This window comes from Neofelis nebulosa, chromosome 17 (assembly GCF_028018385.1).
Source record: "Neofelis nebulosa isolate mNeoNeb1 chromosome 17, mNeoNeb1.pri, whole genome shotgun sequence".
In the NCBI taxonomy this organism is placed as follows: domain Eukaryota; kingdom Metazoa; phylum Chordata; class Mammalia; order Carnivora; family Felidae; genus Neofelis; species Neofelis nebulosa.
Genome location: NC_080798.1, coordinates 15,986,664 through 16,013,592, shown reverse-complemented (window position 1 = coordinate 16,013,592; position 26,929 = coordinate 15,986,664). Strand labels below are relative to the sequence as shown.

Here is a 26,929-nt window from a genome sequence, read left to right as displayed (position 1 = left end):
TTCCCTCCTCTGAGAGCAGGAGCATTCTCACTCACCCCTACCTCCTTCCTCCTGTTTTTGTTCCAGGCCTGTCAGCTTCCCAGAAACCCCTTACACAGCATCACCAGCAGGGGCCGACAAAGTCCCTCCCTACCGACAGCCTTCTGGGAGCTTCTCCACCCCCGGCTCGGCCACCTACGCGAGATACAAGCCATCTCCAGAAAGGTCAGAGTCTCTTCACTCTTTCCAAATTAAGGAATCTGATGAAAGCTGGGGATCCTTCTTCCCCAGGAAATGCACATACCCTACAAGTTCATTTGCCATTTTCTGGGGTTTCTGGATCCCTGAAGGTCATCGGAGGACCTCCAGGAGGATTGGCTATGTCCATTAAGATTTTGGGCCAAGCTGTCCTGGGCAAGACTCACTGTTGGCTTTCCTTGTAGCAGAATTTCAGTTGCCATTTTCTTAACACGTGTATCCCTTGTTTAAGCAAGACCATCTGCCTTTTAGCTTGGCCATTCAACGACCTCTCCAGCTCCTCCTATGCAGGACCAGTCCACCAGCATTACCCAGTTTTCCTGGCCTTTTAGACTTCAGTCCTGTCCCCTTGGACCCGTCTCCAGTCTGACAGCCTGAGGGATCCTCTCAACTCCTCCATGGTTCCCTCATGCCCAGGCTATCCAGCTGCCCTCAGCCCTGGTGCCCTGTGCCCTCCTTCCTCCAGGATCTCCATCTCAGGGGCAGCCGCCATATACCTGTGTCCTCAGGCCAGAGCCATGGGCTTCATCCTGGGTGTCTCCCTTCTTCCTCCCCATTACTGCGGTCCATCCATTCAGCCTCCTGAGCAGCTCGGCCCCCCACACCCTCCTCTTCTCCCCATTGCCTCACCCCGGCCACCTCCCTGAGTCCCCAGCCCTCTGTCCCACCTCCTGTGGTCCACCCTCCACTCAGCAGCCACGAGATCTTTCCATATCAGACCGTGCCCGTCCCCTGCTTCAAACCCTCCCACGTGTCCCACGGCTGTCAGGACACAGCCTTAGCTCCTCCCCGTGGCCACCAGGCCCCACCCGCCTCTCCAGCGTTGTGCAGTGCCACATATCACCCTCCTTGGCCACTTGCACTTTCCTGAGTAGGCTGTCTGAATTTCAGAGCCCTCCTCCGTGTTCCTCCCTCTCCTACAGATTCTTCACACTCTTCACCCCACACTCCCCCATCCTGCCAGCTTGAGCATTGATGCTCCTCCTCTGGGAAGCCTTCCCTGAACCTCCCCCAGCACTAGGTGCTGCCACTCTGCCCTCAGTTCCCTGTGTGTTTCCTGACCGTGGGCTTGAGCATTCTCCCTCCATTCTGTTAGCGCAGTTAAGAGAACGTGTGTGCGCACACATATCTTCAAGATCTAGGACCTTCCCAGTTTGTCTGTACGTGACCGTCACACAGCACAGGGACTGGCACGTGGTAAATCCTTGGGTGGGGTGAGTGTGTGAGTTTGTTTAGATAAGACCCCCCACCGCAAGAGCAGGGATCTGTCCACTCAGCCAATAGGTCTCGATCTTCATCATGCCTCAGGATCACCCAGAAAGAGGCCTTGAAACAAACATTTCCTCGGCTTCACCCCTGAGGCTCCGACGTGCTAGGTCTGGAGCGTAGAACATACAGGATCGATGCTGCCAGTCCAGGGAACACACTCTGAGAGCCACTGAACTAAACCATTGTTGGATTCTAAGCCTCTGCTGTAAGATTGGGTAAAACGTACTTCCTCTTCTGTTTTCTAGCCACCACTATTGAGCTTTCATTCAGCAGCGGGTCTCACACCTGCTGTGTGCCAGATGCATAGAGCACTATTTGAGCTCCTCACTTATCTGTGGGTTCCTGTGGTCACTGCTGCTGGCCGTGGGGGAGAGCGTGCCCTAGAAACAATGTGCACCCTGACAAACACTCTGAGAGTCTCAAGTCTTGGAAGAGGGAGCACAGCCCCGCCCCAGAGGTCAAGGCTGGCTGCCTGGAGGAGGTGACATTTGAACAGGGCTCTGCGAGATCACTAGGAGTTTGCCCCAAAGAAAAGGGAGAGAGTCATTCTAGTCAGAGCAAAGGCCACAGATGTGAGTAAGCACAATGGTGTGGAATACAGTAGGAATGGAGGGGAATCTGGTGTGGGGACCACGGGGACGCCTGGGCAGCAGCAGTAGCCAAGGCTAGAGGCTAGAAATGGCAGTTGGTACAAAGTGATTGGGCAGGAACGGAGATGGTAGGAATGATGTTACTGGTAAGTCCAGGGAGCATTGTTTTTCAGAGTCTTGAGGTGTCTCCCCTTTATTGTTATTTTTAAGCTTTTTGAAATAAGTATAGATTCACAGGAAGTTGCAAAGAAATGCACAGGGAGCTCCACGAACCCTTCACCCAGCCTCCGCCATATAGTATCAAACCAAGGCGTTGACGTTGGTACAACCCATGGAGTTTATTCAGAATTCGCCAGCCATACGCGTGCATGTGTGTGTGGCGAGGGTGTGTGGCTCTGTGCAGTTTTGTCACGTGTGTGGTATTGCATAACCACCACTACAATGTACACACTCAACTGTACCATCACCACAAAGCTCCCTCCTGCTACCCCTTTATAGCCACACCCACCCCTCCACCATTTGGCAACCATTAATCTGTTCTGTGTCTCTGTTTACTGCTATTTTATGAATGTTCTATAAAAGGAATCATATAGTATATATCCTTTTGAGATTCTTTTTCACCCAGCATAATTTCCATGAGGTTCATTCAAGCTGTTGTATCGATAGTCAGTTCCTCATAGCTGAGCTGTATTCCGTAGTTTGTTTAACCAACCATTCTCCCATCAAAGAATATTTGGGTTGTTTCTCGGCTTGGGCTGTTACAAACATTCATACTCTGAACACGCATGAAAACAAATTTTTATTTTCCTGGGATAAATGCCCAGGAATACAATTGCTTGCCAAGATATGGAAACAATCTAAGTATCTGTTGACAGATGAATGGATAAAAGAAACACAGGGCATATACACAACGGAATATTACGTAGCCATAAAGAGAGGAAGTCCTGCCATTTGTGACCACATGGCTGAACCTGGGGGTTTTTACACTAAGTGAAATAAATCAGACAGAAAAAGACAAATACTGTATGGTATCACTTATATGCGGAATCAAAAAAGTCAAACTTAGGGGGCGCCTGGGTGGCTCAGTCGGTTAAGCGTCCAACTTCGGCTCGGGTCCCGATCTCACTGTCCGTGAGTGCGAGCCCCGCGTCGGGCTCTGTGCTGACTGCTCAGAGCCTGGAGCCTGTTTCGGATTCTGTGTCTCCCTCTCTCTCTGACCCTCCCCTGTTCATGCTCTGTCTCTCTCTGTCTCAAAAATAAATAAACGTTAAAAAAAAAAAATTTAAAAGAAAGTCAAACTTAGGGCGCCAGAGTAGCTCAGTCAGTTAAGCATCTAACTCGATTTCGGCTCAGGTCATGATCCCAGGGTTGTGCTGTGCACTGAGCATAGAGCAACTTGAGATTCTCTCTCCTTCTGCCTCTCTCCCTCGCTCGTGCTCTCTCTCTGTCTCTGTCTCTGTCTCTGTCTCCCTAAGAAAAAATAAGTAAAATTAAAAAAGAATAAAAAGAGAGAGAGTAGGTCAATCGGGCTTTAAAAAAAAAGTCCCAAACTCATAGAAAAGAGAGGGTAGATTGGTGGCTGGTTGGGGTGGGGGAAATAGGGATATTTTGGTCAGGGGGTACCAGGTTTTGGTTGTAAGGTGAGTACGTTCAGAGGATCTAATGTACGTCCAGGCACGGTGCCGATAGTTAATAATTCTGCATTGTGCACTTGAAATCTGCTAAGAGAGTAGATCTTGGGCGTTCTCACCCCCAAAAAAGGCAACTACGTGAGGTGAGAGATGTGCTAATTAGCTTGATTGTGGCAATCATTTCACAGTGCGTACGTATATCAAATCATCACGTTGTACACTTTAAATATATGGGTTATATTTGTCAGTTATACCTCAGCAAGGCTTGGGGGGGCGGGAGAGATGCTTCTAGAGTGCTACTTGCTCAGCAAATGGAGAAGAGTGTTACTTCAGTGAATGTGCGTGCTGACTGTTCTGCAGCACACGTAGAGAAGTGTTGGGGGGGGTGGGGCAGGGAATACAGTCGCTTGCTGTGTGGTAAGCCCATTTTTAGTTTAAAAGGAGCTGCCAAACTGTTTTCCAGAGCGCGCAGACCATTTTCCATTCCCGCCGGCAGCGTGTGAATGATCAGGCTTCTCCACATCTTCGCCACCATTGGCTGTCGCCACTGGTTTTCATTGTAGCTATTCTGCTGGGTGCGTGAGGAGACGTCATCGTGGTCTAAATTTGCGTCTCTGTAATGGCTGGTGACGTCTTTTCATGTGCTTGTTTATTTGCCAACTGTATACCTTTTTAGGGAAGTGTCCATGCAGGTCCTTTTGCCCGTTTTCTAATCGGATGCAGCATTTTCAGCTTTGGAGAGTTCTTTGTATATACCGGACATGAGTCCTTTGTCAGCTGTGTGATTTGCAAATCTTTTCTCCCAATCTTTAATTTCTCCTTTTGTCTTTTTTTTTTTTTTTTTAATACTTATTTGGGGGAGAGAGCAGGTGGGGGAGGGGCAGTGAGAAGAGGACAGAGAATCCCAAGCGGGCTCTGTGCCGACAGGCTGACAGCAGCGAGTCCCGATGTGGGGCTCAAACTCATAAACCTTGAGATCATGACCTGAGCTGAAATTGGACCCTCAACTGACTGAGCCACCCAGGTGCCCCCATCCTCTCGTCTTCTTAACAAGGATCTGTCACAAAACAAAAGGTCTCAATTTCGACAAGGTCCCAGTTACATTTTTTTGCTCTTTATGGTTCATGGTTTTGTTGTAAAGTCTAAGAAAGAACTCTTTGCCTCAATCTGGGTCCTGAACATTTTCTCATTTTTTCTGGTTTTTCACATTTATGTCCATGATCCATTTTGACTTCGTTTTTGCATAAGGTGAGAGGTTTGACTTTTTTTTTTTTTTTTTTTTTTTTTTTTTGCCTCCTGACATCCAGTCTGCTTCAGCACCACTTCTGGAAAAGGCTGTCCATCTTCCATTGCATTGCTCTTGCTCCTTAAAGCAAAAAAAATTTTTAAAAAAATCGTTGGAAGGGGAAATCAATTGGGCACGTTTGTGTAGGTCTATTTCTGGATTCTCTAGTCGGTTCCACTGAGCTGAATGCATGATCTCAGTGAGTACTCCCAGTGACTCCACAGGTAGGTACTTCATTATCCCATTTTACAGAGGGGAAACTGAGGCTCAGTGAGGTGAAGCCACTTGGTCAAGGTCACTCTTGCAGGAAGTGGTAGAGCTGGAACAGGAACCCAGGCCCATGTGATTCTGGAGAACTGATACTGACCCATGACCTGTCCTGCCAAAGGTCTCTGAGCTTATCCTCCAAATCAGGGTAACATACACAGTCCCTTCTGGAGTCCCTGCCCCAGGAAACTGTTCAGGCTGTCTGGCACGAACAAGTGGGAAAAGAACACTTCTTCGTTAAACATCAGCCCTTCCCAGCCTATCCCTCTCTTCCCAGGACTCCACAGGAAACCCAGTTCTCAACAGTTTGTTTGTGTGGTTTTTATCTCGGTCAACATCTAGGTTCCAAGCTTTGCAAAGTCTGCTAGCACAACGCATCCCCTAAAGCCTCAGAAGTGTCTTTCCCAGTCAGTCACCAGCCCGTGGTAAGAGGCCTGGAAGCAGGCCAGGGCTGTACCGGTGTTAGCCTCAGCTCCTTTCCCCTCTCCTCTCCGCCCAGCTTCCCCAGGACCTCCTGGAACCCTTGTGACCCCTATGTCTCCTGCTGTCTCCAGTGGGCCTGCTACTTGCCGAGTTCATCAAGCTCTTAGAATTGTGACAGCCCTTAGACACAGAATCTGTCTGGTGCCCATCCTGGATTTACTGAGAGGTAGTAAGATGGCCTTTATCAGCCGTGTGAGTGTGGGCAAGTGACTTCACCTCTCCACACCTCAGTTTGCTCACATGTAAAATGTCTGTCCCTGAGCAGTATTGAGAATATTCAAGGAGGAAACCCTTGCAGAGCACTTAGAACTGTGCCTGGCACATAGTAAGTGCTCCTTAACGGTTATAACAGTTACCACCAAGCGCAGCGCCTGTCCTGGCAGCGGGGGCAATTGCTGCCTCTGCCCTCAGGAGTTTGCCAGCCTCGTTGGCAGGGTGAACAAACCACTCAACTCAGCACGGGGCATTAGGATGCACAGTGCACCCGGCTCAGCAAGCCTGCAGGGGGCGGCCGGACCTTCGCTCAGCAGACCACCTGGATGGCTTTTCTTTTTTCTTTTTCCTGTTTTTCTCTGCCAGCTCCGTAAAGAATGGTGAGGAGGCATTTGACTGCAGGTGACAGAAAACCTAACTTGAGAAGGCGTGAGGCCCTAAAGGGGATTTGTTATCACATAGCCCAGAGGGAGGGTGGCTGTAGGGCTGGTTTAGGGAAGTCCTCAGGGACTGACTCCTTTAGTGATCCATGGTGGCTGTTGTGACCCCCAAGCAAAATCAGTGCCCTGCAGAAAAAAATGAAAGAGCTTCTGTTTGCTTTTGAGAGTAAAGGAGCTGGGTCTCTGGGGGCGTCGGGGTGACTCAGTCAGGTAAACATCCGACTTTGGCTCAGGTCATGATCTCACAGTTTGTGGGTTCAAGCCTCATGCCGGGCTCTGTGCTGACAGCTCAGAGCCTGGAGCCTGCTTCAGATTCTGTGTGTGTCTCTCTCTCCGCCCCTCACCCACTCATGCTCTGTCTCTGTCTCTCAAATAAATGTTAAGAAAAAAAGTAAAGGAGCTGGGTCTCTTACCTATCCCTGAACCATCCCCTGGCAGGGCCACATTGGACCCACTCGACTATCTTAAATTTGTCAGGATTTATCCAGGTCACATGGCCGAAGGATGGGCGCCACAGGGGAACCTGGGCCTTACCAGCAGAGACAAAGAAGGTGACAGTTGTTGGTGTGGCAGCCAATAACGACGACATCATCCACCCACCTCACCCACCTCACCGGTCATCTTGGAGTTCACCCACGCATTCCTCCGTCAGTCCGTGTAGGAGACCAGCAGAGCGGCCAGAGCCCTCCCCTCCAGAGAGGCTCTTGCCCGCGTTCACATGTCTTGGTACTTTCTTCCATGGCCACGTAGGAAGCCCAAAGCCAACATCCCGGCAGCCCAGCCCTGCCGACCTGAAGGCACTCCCCACCAGGCCTCTTCAGGGTCCGCCAGCACATCAGCTCCTGCCTGAAGATGCCTGAAATTATAGTTAGTTTCTCACCACAACCAAAACCCTTTATCTTTAAAGTGATGTCATCTTCCAAGAAAAGGTAGAAGACTCTAACATTTCTCAGATGAGGTTGAGAATAGCTCTGATCTTCTCTTCTTCTGGGGATTTTTGCCCAGAGCCAGGCATGGTGAGGTGCCGGCATGTCCGCATTTCCAAGCAGCTTGACCAGGACTTGGCAACGTTTGAAACGGCGCCAAAGGGGACGCGCGTGCACACACACAAAGACACACACACACACACACGCCCCAAAGAACGGACAGCATAGGTCAGTCATTTTACATTGGGATAATAGGGTTTGTTAGGGAATTATGTGATTGGACAAAGTACAGGTTGTCTTCGTGGAGGGACAGGAGCTGAGTGGTGAAGCATGGTAAAATACTTCCAGCTAAAGACAGTCTGTCAGTTAGGATCAGGTTTAACTGCATAATAGAGAAAACAGTGACTCAGGCGAGACAGTTTCTTTCTTTCCCCTGTGTTGTTAGAGACCCAGGCTCCTCCTCACCAGCTCTCTGCTGTCCTTGGCCTGTGGCCTACTGATCGTAAGGTGGCTGCTGGAGCTTCAGCCTTAAGGAGGTGACGAGGCCAGGGCACCGCAGCACACTTGCAGAGGTTTCTTGGAAGTCCCATGCACCACTGTTATCACACTGGCCAGGCCTGCAAGAGAGCCTGGAAATGTGGTCTGTGAACCAGTTACGTTGCAGCCCCGGGTACAGCCGGGATTCTGTTCCCAAGCCACAAGCCCAGGATAGATACTGGGGGAGCCTCCGCTCATACCTTCCACTTTCCTTGGGCTGACCCCGGCCACCGCTGACATTTTCCTTTAGTACTCGGGATTTGGTGCAGACTTTTTGAGGAAGTGGAATAAACACATCAACACCTCAGTTTCCCTCTGTGGTGGAGCCACATTTTACCAGGCAGTTGGCTGGCTGCTGAGTCAGTATTGAATACTGCTGTGCTTTTTCTTGTTTTGGCTCTGTCTGCCTTCCCTGGAGGTAGTAGAAGTCGAGGTTTGGGGAGGTGGGGATAATACGTATTTTCTTGGCAGGTGGGTGGAAGTGGGTTTTCGGGAAGTCCAGGGCACCCCTGGAGCTCCCCTCTGCTGCCCGGGGGGCGGTGAAGCCTAGGGGTTTAGAGTCAGGCTTTGCAGAAACAGCCCTGGCTTTAGGCTGGTAGGATGGCCCCAGAGACATCAGTTAACTCCTCTTTTCAGTGTTGGGGGTTCCAGTTTCTCAGCCTCCCAAGTTCCAAAGGAAGCAAGTTGGGGAAATCACAAAATCAGCTTCATTAACAGAGGCTCCGTGACTCTCCCAAAGTGCCGGGCCTGTGTCAGTGGGGTGTTCTAGCCACAAATAACTGGAATTTGGCTAGCCCAAACATTGTGGGAATGCATTATCGCACAGAAAAGGAGGCTCAGAAATAGGTCAGGCTCCAGGGAGGGTTAATCCAGCATTTCAACAACGTCATCAAGGGCCCAGTCCCTTCCGCCTTCTAAGTCTTGTATGCTCAGCATTGGCCTCGTCCTCAGGCTGCTAGCCTGAGGTCAACAGCGGGTCACGGTGTTCTGTCTGGACCCAGCAATACCCAGGTGAAAAAGAGAAGCCATCCTTCCTCGTCATTGCTCTCAGGAGCCAGGAGGCTTACCTCAGAAGCCCTCCCCTGCACACTTCCCCCATTTCAGTAACAAACACCTGAAAGCGTCAGTGACTTAAATCAGCAAAGGTGTATCTGGTGCCCACGCTGGAGCTCCACTGCTGGTTGGCAGAGGACCTCTCGGGACCCAGGCTGCCAGAGGCAGCCACTGTCCCCAGGTCGCTTCCCTCACAGCTTGTTGACAAGACCAGGCTCAGACCCCACCTAGCCAATCTCAAGGGGCCAGGAAGTACGGTCCTCCAGCCACGTGGAGGGCCAGAAGTATTTTCTGAGACAATTCGTAACTCTCACAACCTCTCACATCATATCAGCTAAGATTGTGTCGTCTGCCTTTCCCTGAACCAACCCCAGGCAGAGAGAAGGGTTTCAGTCATGACTGGCTCTGATCTGTGGTGGAATGGATGTTGGAGGTGCCCTTGGGATTCATTCCAGGACATAGAGCTAATGCACCTGGGACGTGTGGCCATAGGGAGAACCTTCTGCTGATTCCTCCCTTAGGTCTCAGCCGTCGCTGTGGGTATACAGAGCCAGCCTCCGGGAGAGCCCCTGTCTGCGAGATAACTTTTGTTACTTCATCCACTCTGCTACCCTGTGAAGTAGAAAATGTCATTATCCCATTTTTCAGATGAGAAAACCGCAGCTCATACTAATGAGCACTTGCCTGACCGACGTCACATAGCTAGTAAGGGATGGGACAGGGGTTTGAGCCCAGCTCTGTCTCACTCTGAAGCCTGAGCATACAGCTTCTCTCCTGCAGCGCCTTACTCCGACAGAGGGATGTACACTGAGTTCTGGCCTGTTGGCCACTTCTCACAGCTCTGTGTGTGTCAGCCTCGGGCTAAGTGCTGGGCACACAGGACATCAGTCAGTCCTTTGAGGAAAGGCCTACTGCGATCACCAGCTTAGGAAAACTGTAGCTCGGGGGCTAGGAAGTGACTGTCCCTGGCTGAGAAAGAGGTGGTGGCGAGGTTTGAATCCCAACCTGTCCAGCTCTAGACCTCCTGTACCTACAAACGCTTCAACCCGAGACAGGCGTGGGGGGCGGAGCTGCTGGCAACACCTCACCCCATTTCACAGCCAAGAAACAAGACCCCTGGGGAGCCTACCAGTAGGGCCTCCACCCAAGTGGCTTCTGCCCCTCCTTCCTTGAAGGACCCTGCATTGCCCGGCACTCCCTGGCATGCTTCCCGGGCGAGACTCATTCCTGACCCTCAGCTAATAGCACGTTTCCAGGATTACTCATCTAGGATCCCCTCCGCACAGAGCCTCCAGTGTATTTAAAACCCACCAGTGAGCAGGCCGTTGGGCTCAGATGGTTTTTGACACGCCAGCCCTTCACCCTGTGCTTGCCTCCTCTCGCTCCCCTGCAGGTATGCGGCCGCCCCACACCCGCTGCTGTCTTTTGATCCCCACTTCAGCCACGACGGGATGTCCAGCGGCGACTCCTCCTCAGGTGGCTTGACCAGCCAGGAGAGCACCATGGAGCGTCAGAAGCCAGGTAGGGCCTCCCTGGGACCGGCTGCACCCGCCTACCTTGCCCAGCGGGGCTTCCTATAATTTGCGAGGGGGCACACCTTCCCCCTGTCAGCAACGGATAGAACACAAAGGAAAGCTGTTGGAGCCTCATGTGAGATTAGGGAGGTCGCCCCAGAGAGCAGCAGGGACCAGTGAGCCTGATCCTCCTCTGTCCAGACACGGCGTCAGCAGATGGCACGCACTCAGGAGCCCGTGTACAGACGTGCGACGTGGAGGTGTCAACCTCCCAGGGAAACAGCAGAGAAGGACTAAAAGTGGTGCTCTCGGGGGAGCAGAACTGATTGTGTTCTGAGGCTTTTCATTACATAAACCCTCCTGTGCTCTTTTCTCACTGTTAGATGTGCAGCACATGCTGAGAAAAGAGCCAGATCATGAGTGTCCAGCATGATAACAGGTCACAAAGTGAACACACCCACGTCCCACACCTAGGGTAAAAGGCTGAACATGGCCAGCCTCCAAAAGCCCCCCAGGCCCCTCCCAGTCAGCACCCCCAAAGGCCATCCCTGCCCTGCTTCTCACAGCCAGATTTCGTTTTGCCTCATTATGAATTTCATGTATATGAAATACTCCTGCTGGCTTGATGCGTTTTGTGTGCACGTCTGGCTTCTGTCGCTCAGTACCATGTTATTGAGAGTCAGCCACACGGCTGTGGGAGGCAGTGCAATTTCTGAGTCGTTCTCCGTTGTTCGACTGACCCACAACGTATTACTCCGTTCTGGCACTGATGGACATTTGGGTGGCTTCCAGCTCGGGGCTGCTTAGACTAGAGCTGTTGGGAGTGTTCTCATACCGGTCTGTGCTGAACACACGCTCACACTTCCGCCGGGTATATGCCTGCAAGTGGAATTGTTAGATCACATGTTTAACTTCATGCAAAGCTGCCACGCCTTTGCTCAGAGTGACAAGGCATTTCACACTCCCTCCCGTGACAGAGGAGAGGTGTGGCCGCTCCGTATCCTCACCAACCTTTGGTGGATGCATAGTGGTGTCACATTGTGGTTTTAATTTGCATTTTCTGGTGCCTGATAAGACTGAGCATCTTCTGATCTGTTTATCTTCCTATGTATGATTAATTGTGGGCATGTACACTTTGTGGAATATTTGAAGTAGAATTTCACATAACAAACTTGTCCCCCCTTGGAAGTCTGAGAACTACCCGATGAATGGGTGGGTTCAAAAGAAAGGAAAGGAATGAAGTGTAAAAGAGCATTGACATTGGAGGCGGGGAGACATGGAGCTGTCCTCTTAGAGAGATAGTCGAGAATTTCCAGGCAGCTCCAGGGGCTGACCGTGTCAGAGTCGCCAGCTCCCTCAGGCATGGTGGGACAGGGAAGAGGTTGTGTGTCCCAGGAGTAGCGGCCTGGGCAATTTCTCGGCCCCCCAGCCCTATGGTTCCCTTAAACCAGGGAAAATAGTTGTACTTCAGGCAAGTAGGTCGCCATCCCGACTTCGCTCCCTTCTGCTGCCTCCGGGGCCTCCAGACATGGCTGGCTTCTCTCCTCCACACACCCGATCCTGCCAGCCACTGCCTGCAGCCCTGTGCTCTTCTCCACAACAGACAGATTTGCATCTTTCCTTCCCCACCCAGTTCAGAAAAAGAAAAGTGTTGCTTGGCAATTTCATTACACCAAAGTGTAAAATGGAGAGGAAATTTTTCCAACGTTCACCCAAACAAGGTGTCACAGAAACTCACCATTGTCTTTTCTTCTCTCTTCCGTCCCCTAGGGCTTGGCTCCCCCCTTACTTCCTTGGGACCTTGTTATAAGTTGACTTAACACCACTACCCCCCCCCCCGCTACACACACACACACACACACACACACACACACACACACACAAAGAAATCAGGGCAGTCTGTGATTAGAAATCGTCATGAAGCCTGGGGGCGCCTGATGGCTCAGTTGGTTAAGTGTCCAAGTCTTGGTTGCAGCTCAGGTCGTGATCTCATGGTTCATGAATTCAAGCCCCATTTTGGGCTCTATGCTGACAGTGAGGAGCCTCCTTGGATTCTCTCTCTCTCAAAATAAATAAATAAACATTAAAAAAAAGAAAGAGGTCATCATGAAACCTAGAATGTGCTCAAGACCCAGACAAGGTAATTCATGGTGGAGAATCGGGCACTGTGACAAGACATGGGGATTCACCCAGCCCTGATCAGATGATGTAATCATAGTAACAGCAGGACAGTTTTGCATGCTTGTTATACACCTGGCGCTATACTGGGTACTCTCCATGCCCTCTTACTTCACATTTAATCATCTCAGGAATGTGACAGAGTGGGTACTTTTTACTGGCCCATTTTAGAAATGAGGAAGGTGAGGGGCGCCTGGGTGGCTCAGTCAGTTAAGCGTCTGACTTTGGCTCAGGTCATGATCTCACAGTTTGTGAGTTCCAGCCCCGCATCAGGCTCTCTGCTGTCAGCATGGAGCCTGCTTCAGATCCCCTGTGCCCCTCTCTCTGCCCCTGCCCTGCATGCGCATGCATGTTCTCTCTCTCTCTCTCTCTCTCTCTCTCTCTCTCTCTCTCTTTCTTTCTCTCTCAAAAATAAACATTTTTTTAGATGAGGCATAGGAAGGTTGTCACTTGTCCAAGGTCCCTGCTGGCCTATTGGGTGCTAGGACCCCTCAGCCCCCACCGTCCACAAACACCACCCACAGCCCCTCACCCACAGAGTGTGAGTATTTCTCAAGCTTGAGAGCACCCAGGTTGGGAAGGAGGCCCCTGAGTCACCAGCTTTCCGAGTCTGTGCTTGGCCACAGTTGTAGCACATCTCTCACAACCAAATTCATGTCTGTCACCTGCCTGGTATGACAAGGGAGATCATTCCATCAGGAGAGCCAGAAGGTTACCAGGGGCCATTCAGAGACCCAGTGAAGGGCTCAATATCAGGGCCTGTTAAGGACAGAACTGAGGACCCTGAGGCAGCGCGGGAGGGGAAGGGACCTGGTCCTCCATCCCACTGTTCATTTGACCTATCGCTAATGATAAACACCACACTGGGCACCACAGTGTGAGCCAGACGGGCACGTTCCCTGCCTTCTTGGAGCCCACAGTCTGGTGGAGAGACGGACAGTAGATGGGCACACAGTGATGAATGATCACTATTAAGGCTGAATATCAAGTGGAAACTGTAACACAGTGCTGAGACAGATGGACAGGGTTTGGGGGAATCTCTGAGCAAACTACATTCAGGTGAGGATAGAAAAATGTTGGGAAGAGAACATTCCAGGGAAGGAGAATAATCAAAGACCCTGCGATAGCAGTGAGCGTAGGAGGAACAGTAAGGAGGCCGTGTGGCTGGAGAAGTAGTGGAGGATGAGGTCAGAGAGGGGACGGGGCCAGAGCATGTGGGGAGGACTTTGTCCTTCGCTCAGAGTGGGACAGGAGCTCCGTCCTTCTGAGCGAAGGAGGAATGGGACCTGGGTGTTCACAGGGTCCCTCTGACTGCCGATTCTTGCAGGATAGGTACAGGGGTGGTAGGGATGGGCAGGTTCTAGATACAGTCATTTAAAGGTAGAGTTGATGGCACTTCCTAATCCTCTACATGGATATGAGAGAGAGGAGACAAGGTTGATACCAGGTTTCTGCCCTGAGCAGCTGAAAGGATCAAACCACATGGACTGAGCAGGAAAGACAGTGAGTGATGCAGGTTTGGGGGAAGATAAGCAGTTGGTCTTGGCCATGTTCAGCAGGAGGTGCCTGGTAGCCACCCCAGAGGAGGTGTTGTGAGGTAGCCATCTATACGGAAAGGTCTGAAGTCGGGAGAGGTCCGGGCCAGGGACAGAAAAATGGAAGCCACCAGTGTCATAGGTGGTACTTAAGGCTGGCTATGGCTGTCACAGGCTTGGCTCTCTCTAGAAACGTGGTTTCCAGCATGATCTGGCCACCTCCCAGAAACTAATACTTCCGGGCCTGTGGGATGCTCCAAAGAGGAAAACCATCTCCAGAGGTTAGGGTAGACGGATGAAGTGGGCAGCCTCCCCGCCAACCTCCCCATTGGAAAGTTGGACTTTCCAACCAGGCTGCTTTCTGTGGTGGCCCTGAGTGTTCTGCCCAGCCCACGCAGAGCAGGAGCCTTCCCCAGGGGAACATGGGCCCAGCATGTAGTAGTGAGCTCAGGCTCCAACAGGCCTTGTGGGAAGTTCAGAGTCAGCCGTGTGACCTTGGCAGTGACCTCATCTGTCCCAGCTTCAGGTCCCTCCTCTGTGGCGGACATCCTAAGTGTCTCTCCTTCCAGCATGGTTTGAGGGTCCAGTGAGGTCACAGCTGCCCAGCCCTCAGCATAGGCCCCAACCCATCATTAAGAGAATGGCAAGTCCTGCTTCTCAAACACATGCTCCCCACCGTTGCCAGTGGTGTCATTGCTGGGGAAGCACAGAGAGAGAGTGCAGATGTGGACGGCACACACAGGTCTCAGGCCCTCTCTGTGTGACATTGGACCAGCTACTTGAACTCTCTTGAGTTTTGACATTCGTCACCTTTTGGAAGTGGTACTGATAGCCACCTCACAGTATTCCTTGGAGGACACAGCAAGATGATGTGTGCAAAGCAGTTTTAGTAATACCTGACACAGAACGTGTGTTTAATAGGCACCGTTATTGTAATTATTTTATTTTATTTTTTTAATTTTTTTAAAGTTTATTTATTTATTTTGAGAGAGAGAGTGCACAAGCAGGTAAGGGGCAGGGAGAAGGAGACATAGAATCCCAAGCAGGCTCCGCACCATCAGCGAAGAACGCAATGTGGGGCTTGAACTCACGAACCGTGAGATCATGACCTGAGCTGAGATCAAGAGTTGGGTGCTTAACCAACTGCGCCACCCAGGCATCCCTGCTATAATTATTTTAAATACAGAAGTGATCAAAAGTGTGGGCCTTGGGGTTAGACCACCATGGTTCCTCTGTCCTCTGTTAGTGCATTTGTGTTTGATAAGTAGTAACTAGCCCTCCACTAGAGGGGTTTGGGGGTTGTTTATTTCTTTGTTTGTTTTGTTTTTTAGGTCAGTTGCTAAGTTCAGGCACCTTGACTACCTGGAAGTTTAGACTAATTTACACCCATCCCGGCCATCACGATTTTAAACCTGTTTCACCTTTGAAGCAGCAACTCCACTTGTGGAGTTCCGTCCCAACACAATCCCACTCTTGCTCAGGGTTGCGTGTAGAGGGAGAGCCACCCAAACGTTGTTGTAAGGAAGAATTGAAAATAGCCTACATGTTCGTGGTTGAGGAAATGATGTCCGTTCAACATGATGGAATACTGCACAGCCGTTAAAAATAAGACAACTTTATGTTCAGTTACGTGAAGATGTATTACAAGGATGTAAAGGGAAAAGCAAGTATAAGTATGCTGTAAAGTAAAAAATCAAATTGTAGAACAGTGCTTAGTGTGATTGCATTTTTGTTTACCAAAATAAGTTATGCACATTTAACCAGCAAAGGATTGCTACCTTGCATATATAAAGAACCCTGCTCACCAATAAGATAAAAGTCAATCCTATGGAAAAACGGGAAAAGAGGGCACCCGGGTGGCTCAGTCGGTTGAGTGTCCGACTCTTGATTTCAACTCAGGTCATAATCTCAGGGTTGTGGGATTGAGCCCCACATTGGACTCCACACTGAGTGTGGAGCCCGCTTAAGATTCTTTCTCTTTCTCTGCCCCCTCTCCCTCACTTGTGTGTGCTCTGTCTCTCTCTAAAATAAATAAAAATGAAAAAGAGAAAGAGAAAAAAAAGAAAAATGGGAAAAAGATAGGAACAAGTAATTTACAAAATAGAAAATCCAGGGGCGCCTGGGTGGCGCAGTCAGTTAAGCGTCCGACTTCAGCCAGGTCACGATCTCGCAGTCTGTGAGTTCGAGCCCCGCATCAGGCTCTGGGCTGATGGCTCGGAGCCTGGAGCCTGTTTCCGATTCTGTGTCTCCCTCTCTCTCTGCCCCTCCCCCGTTCATGCTCTGTCTCTCTCTGTCCCAAAAATAAATAAAAAACGTTGAAAAAAAAATTAAAAAAAAAAAAAAAAAAGAAAATCCAGATGGCCAGTAAGGATGAAAATGTGCTCAACCTTCCTTGGGGATGTTGACGGAGGATGGTCCTAAGGCTTCAGTGAATTAACCTTGTAAAGCACTAGACTGGGGTCTAGCACATAGTAAGTGCTTAGTAAATATTTCATCACTGAGTGTTGTTATTCCCCAAGACATAACTTGATGGGGTCATGGTGCTGTATGAGCTGGACAGACAAGCTGGCAGAGGGGTGGAACCAATTTTAGGGCCAGATTCATCAGGTGGACTCAGGCCAGGGCCTGAGTCACCTCTAACCGCTGATGTGTCTCCTGTCTTCCTGCAGAGCCTTTGTGGCATGTGCCCGCCCAGGCCCGGCTCTCAGCCATGGCGGGAAGCAGCGGGAGCAAGCACACCTCCAGGCAGGACGCAGCAGGCAAAGAGTCCCCCAACAGGCATTCCAAAGTGAGTCTGGGCCCCACCTGCTTAATCCTGGGGAGCCAGGACTGCGAAGCTGGCTACTTCACTTCCCTGACCACTGTGGGTCTGACAGTGTCACCTGGGTGTGGGCCTCTGAATGCCATACGTGAGCACATCCTTCTCCTTTGCCATCCACTCCAGCAGAGGGGCCAACTGCTTGGTCTAGAGCCAGACAAACGCACAGCCAGCTCTAGCCCTCACCAGCCAAGTCATCGCCAGCAAATCCCTTTGCCTCCTTGTGCCACAGTTTCCCTACGATTACACTGGTCATGGTCAGTGTCTTCACCAGCTCAGGCTGCTGTAACAAAATACCATAGACTGGGTGGCTGACAACAGAAATTTCCTTCTCACAGTTCTGAGGCCGGGAAGTCCAAGATCAAGGCTCAGGCAGATTCAGTGTCTGGTGAAGACCCACTTCCTGGTTCATAGATGGCCTCCTTCTCACTTCATGTGGTGGAAGGGATGAGGGAGCTAGCTCTCTGGGGTCTCTTGTGTAAGGATGTAAATGTATGTATGTGGATTTAATAATCCCACTCACGAGGAATGGATAACTACATATAGGGATATAAATATGTAAATATGTATAGGGATTTTATAATCCCATTCACGGGGGCTCTACCCTCATAACCTAATCACCTCCCCTAATGCCATCACACTGGGAGAGGCGCACCAGCGGTCAGCCTGTGGCAGTGAGCTAACTGCTCTAACGGATGGTCCCTAAATCTCAGTGACCTCACACAGTAGAAGTTTGTTTCCCTCTCGTATAACACAGTTGGGTGTGGGTATTCAGTGAGCAAGCTTTCCACATGGTGATTCTGGAACCCAGGCTCCCTATCCCTTGTGGCTCTACCATCCCTCAGGGCCTCAGAGCCCTCTGCTGGGTCCTTGCCTGTTTCTGGCAGGTAGGGGTGGGAGAAAGAGGGGTTGGTGTGCGAAGTCTCTATAGCCCAGGCCTGGAAATGGTATAAATCATTTCCACTTATATTGCATTGGCCAGCACTCCATCACGAGGCCACACCTCGGCGCAAGGGAAGCTGGGAAATGTAGTCCTGAGTGCCCCGGAGAAAGGAGGTCGTTTTGGTGAGCACTTGGCAGTCTCTTTGCATCCCTTCATAAGGTGGGAATTTGATGGGTGCATTCGATGTGCCAGGCCCTGGGACCACAGTGATGAAGTGGACAGATGTGCCCAGGTGCTCCCAAAGCTGACACCCCAGTGTGGGCAGCAAGCAGTAAGCAGATAAACAGATGCATTCCATAACACCAGGAACTGGTCTTTGCTGTGAAGGATAACCAAGGCAGAGGTCAGGGCAAAGACTGTCAAGCACTACTGCTTTAGGGTGAGGTGGTCAGTGAAGGCCTTGTGAGGAGGCCTTGAATGAAGTAAGGGGCAGTCCATGAAGATACCTGAGGGAAGAGCCTTCCAGGCAGAAGCAATAGCAAGTGCCAAGGCCCTGCTCAGAGCACAGTGATCAGAAGGGAGGGGGCAGATGAAGTTAGAGGGCAGGACGTGGGACCAGACTGCACAGAGCCTCAGGGCGAGGACTCTGGCTCTTCCCATGAGTAAAATGGAGCCACAGGAAGGTTCTGAGCAGGGAAGGGACATGAAATGGGGCAAGTGTTCACAGCCTCCCTCTGGCTGCATATAGGCAAACCGGGGGCAGAGGTGAGTGGGAGACGGGGATGGGGCAGGAGGACCAGGGAGGAAGCTGCTGCCATGGTTGGTACAGTGGGAGGTGGTGGTGACAGGCCCGGGGTGGAGCCGTGGAGGTGGAGAAGTGGCAGGTCCTAGATCTCTTGAAGATGCAGGCCACAGGATTTGCTGTTGGGCTGCACACAGGTGCGAGAGCAACAGCAGGTCCCGGGTGACTCCAAGCCTCTTGTGTGGGGCAGCCGAAAGGCTGGAGGTGCCTCTATTGGGGCGGGGAAGAGGGATCCGGGAAGGAAGGTCAGGAGCTCAGCTTTGTATGCATTGAGCTTGAGCTGTGGACAGCACGTCACACGCATACTGTCACGCCTCCCTCTGAACAACCCCATGAGGCAGGGTTATCAACAACCCAGCTTCACAGGTGTGGAAACCGAGGCACAGGAGAGCTACGTCACTTGTCTGAGGTAACACGCTCAAAAGCAGGGGAGCCAGAGCTTGGGTGTGGGGAGGACCCAGGGAGGGAAGGTTGGCCCCCACTGTGGACTCTATGGATGACACTTCTCTTGCCTTCCAGGGAGAACCTCAGTACTCCAGTCATTCCAGCAGCAACACCCTCTCCAGCAACGCATCTAGCAGCCACAGCGACGACCGCTGGTTTGACCCCCTGGACCCCCTGGAGCCGGAGCAAGATCCCCTCTCCAAGGGTGGCTCTAGTGACAGCGGCATCGACACCACCCTCTACACCTCCAGCCCCAGCTGCATGTCCCTGGCCAAGGTGCCTCGGCAGCCCAAGCCACACAAGCCCCCGGGAAGCATGGGCCTTTGTGGCGGCGGACGGGAGGCCGCCACGCGGTCCCACCACGCAGACAGACGGCGGGAGGTCTCGCCAGCCCCTGCGGTTGCCGGTCAGAACAAGGGCTACCGACCGAAATTGTACTCCTCGGGCTCCAGCACCCCTACAGGCCTGGCGGGGGGTAGCCGTGACCCACCGAGGCAGCCTAGGTAAGACACTGCTCTTCACCCCGGTCCTCCAAGCAGTTCTGACCGCCTTCTGCTTCCCCCACAGTCCTGACAGGGGGGTTCCCCTCCCTACAAGCATGCTGCTTGCAGATGGATGTGCTTACACACTAGTTTGCTTACAGAGTTGGGAGCCTCATGGACCACCCACTACTGCCCACCATTCACCTTCTAGTCCCCTGGGTAGAGGGAAGGAAACCCCTGGCTGGCTGTTTCGTCTGCCTCTGGTTTACTCTGACCCTCTCTCTTTCCCTCTCTCTCTGCTAAGACCAGTGGTTTTATGCTTTCTGGAGGTCACAGACTATATGTGTTAGGCATGCATTCGGCTGGAGGTAACAGGAAATCTGACCCACAGTAGCTTTAAAAAAAAAAATTTTTTTTTAAGGTTTATTCATTTTTCAGAGACAGGGCATGAGCGGGGGAGGGGCAGAGAGAGAGGGAGACAAGACACAGAATCTGAAACAGGCTCCAGGCTCTGAGCTGTCAGCACAGAGCTCGACGCGGGGCTCGAACTCGGGCAGTGTGAGATCATGACCTGAGCTGAAGTCGGACGCTTAACCGACTGAGCCACACAGGCACCCCTGAGCCACAGTAGCTTAAACAGACGGAGCTTTAACAGTCCCCCGATGAGAACTCCACAGAGGGCAGAGCCAAGCTAGTACAGCAGCTCAGGGAGGGCCTCAAGGCCTGGCATCCTGTGTCTTCCTCTTCCACCATTCTTACCATACTGGCTGCGGCTCCCTTGTCTCCAGATGGCTGTGGTGCCCCTGGGGGGAATGGGCCCAAAAAACAGAGGAAGATGGCTTCTCCTAGTTCCCTTTCCATGAAGAAAGCAACAGCTTTCCCAGAGCCCTTTGAACAGAGCGACGTCACAAGGAAGGCTGAGAAATCACAGCTTAACCCTCTAGCCAACACAGCGAAGGGCAGTGGTCTCCACACAGTCCCCTAGAGGGCTCTTCAGCACAGATTGCAGGACCCCACTCGGAGTTTCTGATTCAATAGGTCAGAGCGCGGCCTGAGAATATGCATTCTTTTAAGTTCCTGGTAGATGGTGATGCTGCTGGTCCGGGGACCATCCTTTGAGGACCACTGGTGGAGAGGCAGGCAGGGGACCAAGGGAGAAAGACCTGGCATTGATGGGCCATCAGTCTGGGGCCTAGACTGCACACACTTTGGGCACCTTATGAAAGCCATGAAACGTCTCTCTGAAGAGCACACTGAGGTGGAAAACCGTTCGGCAAGTCGCCAAGCTCGGCCTGGAGCACGTGCCCCTCACAGGTCTGCAGCCCAGGCAGGGGTCACGGTGCTGCGGTCCCCAGTGCAGACCCCAAAGGCCACAGCCTTCCTTCCATTCCCTGACCGCCCCTGAGCAGGGGCCAGCCCGGGACCCCATAGGGAGTCCTCGTCCCCTTTGGTTTCCTCAGGCCTTTGCCAGTCCTCAAACTACGGCCTCTGTCCACGCAGACCACACAGGACCCATGCACCCAGGCAGTGGCCTCAGACCTTGACCGCAGCCTACAGTGCACTTCTGTCCGTGTCTATGCAGAAATATCTGTGTTTTAAAAAAAAAAAAGGCGAAGCAAAAGTGACCCAAACAGTATTTAGCCTAACCGTGTGTGAAGCACTTTGATGTAGTCTAGTCTGTTCAAAATGTGAATGCAGCTCAATACCTCCTTCAGTGATCTCATGATTTAGCAGTGGTTCTCTGACCGGTTTGGAAACTGCCGTGTTTGAGGGTGCCTGCATTGTGTGGGTACCTCCCCTTGCCCTGGTCAGGGGCCCAGAAGGGTGAGGATGGAGAGGGTGTGTGGCCCAGTGGGTTTAGTCTCTGGTTCAGCCTATTTCCCTAAACAGGTGGTTCTTAAAAAAAAATTTTTTTTAACGTTTATTTATTTTTGAGACAGAGAGAGACAGAGCATGAATGGGGGAGGGTCAGAGAGAGGGAGACACAGAATCTGAAACAGGCTTCAGGCTCTGAGCTGTCAGCACAGAGCCCGACGCGGGGCTCGAACTCACAGACCGCGAGATCATGACCTGAGCCGAAGTCGGCCGCTTAACCGACTGAGCCACCCAGGTGCCCCAGGTGGTTCTTAATCAGTGAAACTCACGGACTCTGGAACAGCTCTTTCATTCGTTATTTATCCCTTCATTTCACTCACAGATATTTCTTAGGGACCTGTTGTGTCACAGACACTAGGGTGGGAGCCGGGGTGAAATAATGAGCAAACTCAGATGAGGCCCCCCCAGCCCCTCACCTCAGCCCATCATCCGCTGAGGGAGACAGACGACAATTAGGCCATCACTGAGACACCTGTCAAAGTGCACCCACCTAGAGGGACTCTGCACCAGGAGAATCCTGGGTGCCGCGGGGTCCCAGGTCTCAGCTCCCCTAGTCCCTGTGCTGGACATAGGCCTGTGTTCGTAAATCTGAGGAACCATAGGGTTTTGAAATCTGCGATATAAAGGCAGCGGCTCTGAGGAGAAGACTGTGGCTGAAGCAGGGAGTGCGTATAAAATTACCCTGTGTCTGACAGAAAGATTTGCTGAACCCGGGAATGAAGGGAATAAAATGGGAGAGGAGCCCACTACAAAAGAGGGCCCAGCGGTTGGGAGCCTTAATTTGCATACAGACAATTGATGCTAATTGCAAATCATTCTTATCTACTCATTAAGCTGCTTCCTGAAGTTTTCTCCTAGGCAACCAGGCTCTGGCACGGAACAGCATTTCCCAAAATGGGGTGCTCGAGGTGATTTGGGTGGTATAGGAGGAAAATGTTTTTGTTTTTGTTTTTTTTTAACAGATAAATGTTTGCTTTAATGAGTATTAGGAAAGGTGTTCCCTGCCCATCCCCTGCTTTTACAGATACTGTCTTGGACAAGTTGAGGAAAATTGAATGAGTTGATTTAAAGAAACATCTGCATGGTAGATGAGAGTATGGACCTCCACCAGGGTTCAAGCCCTCCTTCTTGCCTTGCCTTGGCTGTGTGGCCTTGGGCAAATGACTGAACTTCTCTGGGCCTCGGTTTCTTCGTCTGTAAAATGGGGGATAAATCACATACCTATCTCGTAAGGATATGGTAAAGATTTAATGACCTACTGTGTGTAGGACCCTTAGAACCATACCAGGCAGTAGGCCTTGAGCCTGCCTGTCATTAAAATCACAGGGGATTGTTATAAAAAGAGGAGAGGTATGCCTCAAACTAACCAAATCAGAATGTTTCTCCGGGGCCATGCCTCTTTCAGGCAGTTCTGGGGACACCAAGATGGCTGAGACAGCCCCAGGCCTGCCCTCTCGGGTCTCAAAGTCCAACAGGGGAGACACACCTGTTCCCAGAGTGGTCAGGGCCAAGGTGAGGGAAGCACCTGGGATGCGGGAGCCCAGAGGAAGGGCCAGACCCCATTGTGTGAGAGGCTTTCCTAGAACAAAGAGGCTGATGCGAGCCAGGGGACTAGGAGGGCAGGGCATCCCAGATAGAGAAGGTATGCAAGTCCCATGTGTGGGCCTTACTTGGCTGCCCTCCCACAACTTTCCCGTCTTGGCAGGGGAACCAAGTTCCCAGTTGGTCGCTGAGCACCTGAGCCCAAGAGGCCCACATGTGCCTCCACCTGCCGCCGGTCCGCGCTGCCCCTTACACCGGTCAGCCCACCGGCCTTCTGCATCTGCTCTCGTTTATCTCTTCCCTTGGGCTGAGCTGGGATGACAGCCTGCTATCGAGGGCAGGCACGCGAGCTGCATAGCTGCCCCGGTCTCTGCTTGCACAGCACGTTGTAATAGAGCACCCGTGTTTATTCACACAGCGAGTGCTCATTGTGTGCCTGGCCCTCTGCTGGGCGCTGCGGGCACACACGGCCCCTGCTGTCCTGGCACTGACCCGGTACCGGGGAGCCAGCAAGCAAATAATGATCAAAGTAATAGATGAACTGTGCTAGGGGAAAGCCGGCAGAGGAGACCCACTGGGATCCGCGAGTGGATACGGTCCAGGACTCAAAGGAGTGTCTAATCTAGCCCAAGGGGCAAAGGTAGGTTCAATGAGGAAGGGTCATTTCTGCCAAAGATAAGAACAATAAGGAGGTGGGAGCAAGTGAGTAGTTTCCGAGGGGCTGATGATATATTCTTGACCCAGGATGCAGTCACATGGTGTCTGCTTTGTAACTGTTTCTTCAGTTATATGCATATACTTTGTACACTGCTCTGTGTGTCAGCTATTATACAATTTTTTTAGGTATTTATTTCAAGAGAGACAAAGCAGGAGTGGGCAAGGGGCAGAGAGGGAGAGGGAGACAGAGAATCCCAAGAAGGCTCTGCACCGTCAGCACGGAGCCCGATGTGGGGCTCAAACTCACAAAACCGTGAGATCATGACCCAAGCTGAAACCAAGAGTCAGACACTTAACTGACTGAGCCACCCAGGCACCCCTGTACAATTTTTTTTTAAAAAGAGAGAAGGGCGGGGGGGGAAGGGGGGAAAGGAAAGATGGGATGTAAAAGGGATGTCTCGATGAATGGGAAGGAGTAGCATGTGCAAAGGCCCTGAGGTGGAGAGGAAGGCGGATGCTGTTAGGTCACTGAACACAGGCCCCTTGGCTCAAGGGTAGAAACTGAGGGGCCAGCTGATGGGAGGTTTTTGGGGAAGTCAGCAGGAGCCAGACCATGCAGGGCCCTGTCCACCACATTACAGAGTTTGGATTCGATCCCAAGAACTATGGGCAGCAAGGAGAGGTTTCAGCAGAAAGGGTAGTACAGGCGGATTTATGTTTTGAAAGATAGTGCTGGAGATGAGACTGGAGGCAGAGCCTCAGGGACAGGGCTGAGGCGGAGATATGAGTGAGAAGGAAGGGGTCTGGACCAGAGGACAGAGCAGCTACGCCTGCGTCACAAAGTGGCATTGCTAGGACACCAGGAGGGAGGGAGACACAGGTCCAGGATGGTGCCAGGGAGCAAAGAGTCAAGGCTGACTGCTGAGTGTCAGGAGGCTGCTGCAGACGGGGTGGTGAGGTTCTTGAGAAGAGACTGGGGCAGGGTCAGCCCAGGAGGCACGTTACTCTTAGGTAACAGGACGGACGGCTAGGAAGGCCTCTTACAAGGTTGTTATTTTGTAGGAAGCAAGAGATTGACCCAGGCAGAAGAAACAGCAAATGTCACGACAGTGAAGGTGAACTTATTTGCAGTGCTTAAGAAATGGCCAAGCGGGTGTGCCTGGGTGGCTCAGTCAGTTGAATGTCTGACTTCGGCTCAGGTCATGATCTCACAGTTCGTGAGTTCAAGCCCTGCATCGGGCTCTGTGCTGTCAGTGCAGAGCCTGCTTCGGATCCTCTGTCCCCTTCTCTCTGCCTGTCTCTCAAAAATGAATAAAACATTAAAAAAAAAAAAAAATGATCAAGTGGCCAGAGAGGGAGGAGCGGACAGGGCAAAGGGGAGAGTGACAGGAGGTCACTTGTGCACGGTAGGCCGGAACCCGGTTCTGGCAGGCTTACTGACCATGGTCAGCTGCTGGGATTTGATTCTGAGGGACATGGGAGCCATGGGAGGCATGTGAATGCACAGTCTGACTTAGTTTTAAAAAGATTACTCTGGACTATTTGAAAGGTAGAAGGGATTGAGTTTGCCCACAAAACTCAGGGACTGCCACCAGGGGGATGGGCCGTGCCGAGCAGGGAAACACCTATCCGGTCCCTCCCCGTGCTCCGGCCCCGCCATGGAAGCCGCCACAGCCTGTAGCAGCTTGTGCCCATCGATGATTTCAGTGACTTCGCAGACTCTCTCCCCAGACATTCGTCATGGGAGCCCGGCTTCCAGGCGCACTGCCAGGCGCCAGCGCCTGCTGTGGGCACCGCAGTGGGCTGAGTGATCCCAGGCGGGCAGCCACCTGGCCCCCCGCCCTCTCCTGAGGCAGCACACGCTTCAGAGCTCCCTGGGTTTGCAGAGCTGTGAAGGGGCACTCAGAGGCTCTCCACTCCACGTGGAGCTGACACAGCCAGGCAGGAAGTACGTGGCTTTGCCTCCCCAGGCTGTGCCAAGAGGGAGTCTCTGGGATACACTTCTGGGGGCACAGCTCTTAAAGGTAATGTGAGGGCCTTGGAACCCACTGGGGTCACACACAACAGAGATCCACTTGGGAGAATCACAGTCAGCCTGGGAGAGGAACCCAAGCCCTCTAAAGGAAAGGAGGGAGCAGTGCAAAGGCCCTGAGGTGAAAATGTTTCTGTCTGGGAACAGCTTCCCTTTCACCTGGCTGGAGCCCAGTAAGTGGGAGGAGCTGAGGGCAGAAGGGGCAGGCCAGATGGTGTGGGGCCTTGTGGGCAGAGGGGAGGACTCTGCCTCTGCCCTGAGTAAGGTGGAGCCACAGAGAGTCCTGGGCAGAAGCGGGCTGCGATCTGACTCGGTGTTCACAGGCTCTCTCTGGCTGTGTTCAGTGAGAGTGGGCAGGAGGAGACTGCTACGGCAATGGGCGTGGGGGTGGAGGGGGTGAGCATTGGCGGGTTTCTGCATCACTCTGATCCTGTATCCTCCCTGCAGACCTGCCACTTCTGCTCCCAGGCCACTGAGTGGAATGTGGCCACTCGAGACTCCTACACGATAACTCCAGCCACACGCGGGGACTGATTGAACTCTCAAGGTCATGCCACGCACTAGGGAGAGAGGGCAAGATTGGTCTAGCAGTTAAGGCCAAGCAGTGAGGGATTCCTGGGCTCTGGCCTCTGACTGCCTACGTCCGGATCACAGCTCCAAAGCTGACCCAACCGTGTGATCTCCATCAGGCTCCTTAGTTTCTCTGAGGCTCAGTTTTCTCATCTGTAAAATGGGAGTAATGATAGGATCTGTGGTCTAAGGCTGCCACGGTGAACCTACATCATGCACTGAAAGTACTTAGCGCGGGGCCTGCGACGTAGCTGGCTCCAAAAATAGCAGCTGCTGCCAGGCTTTGTCTGCACGTATTACATATCTGTCGTGACTGCAGTTGTTGAAAGTACAGGCTTGGGGTTCAAAGCCGGGGTCTCTTGAGCCAGACTGGGTTTGCATCCTGGCTCCATCCCTACCAGCTGCATCATTTGGGGACGGGTTATTTAATCTCTCTGGGGCCTGGTTTCCCACTTGAAACACGGGGTTGGCGGTAGCTCCTGCCTCAGGGGGTTGCCAGGACAACTCAGTGAAGATGCTTGGGGCAGGGCCTGGCCATGCTCACAGGCTCAGCACAGCCAGCCCTGTCACTGCCAGCACTCTTCCTCCTGCGCAGGGGCTCAGCCACCCTAGGCCACCCATCAAGACTTGAGTGTAAGCGCAGCTCCGATTTCTCCATCCAACCCA

The 26,929-nt window shown here is 52.1% G+C and overlaps 1 protein-coding gene and 1 long non-coding RNA gene across 7 annotated transcripts in view; both read left to right on the top strand.

The window, feature by feature from the left end:
• The window catches only part of SIPA1L3 (signal induced proliferation associated 1 like 3), a 239,627-nt gene that overhangs the window by 181,193 nt on the left and 31,505 nt on the right, over nt 1-26,929 (top strand). For all 6 annotated transcript variants that reach the window (XM_058707345.1, XM_058707339.1, XM_058707340.1 and 3 more), the window contains 4 exons: nt 67-204; nt 10,325-10,452; nt 16,828-16,946; nt 19,181-19,608. In XM_058707345.1, coding sequence (XP_058563328.1) covers nt 67-204; nt 10,325-10,452; nt 16,828-16,946; nt 19,181-19,608 — 813 coding nt within the window. The remainder of the gene's footprint in view (nt 1-66; nt 205-10,324; nt 10,453-16,827; nt 16,947-19,180; nt 19,609-26,929) is intronic.
• Nucleotides 19,620-25,036, top strand: LOC131499390 (uncharacterized). Its single transcript, XR_009255849.1, has 2 exons — nt 19,620-21,477; nt 21,707-25,036. It is a non-coding gene; the product is annotated as an uncharacterized LOC131499390 (long non-coding RNA).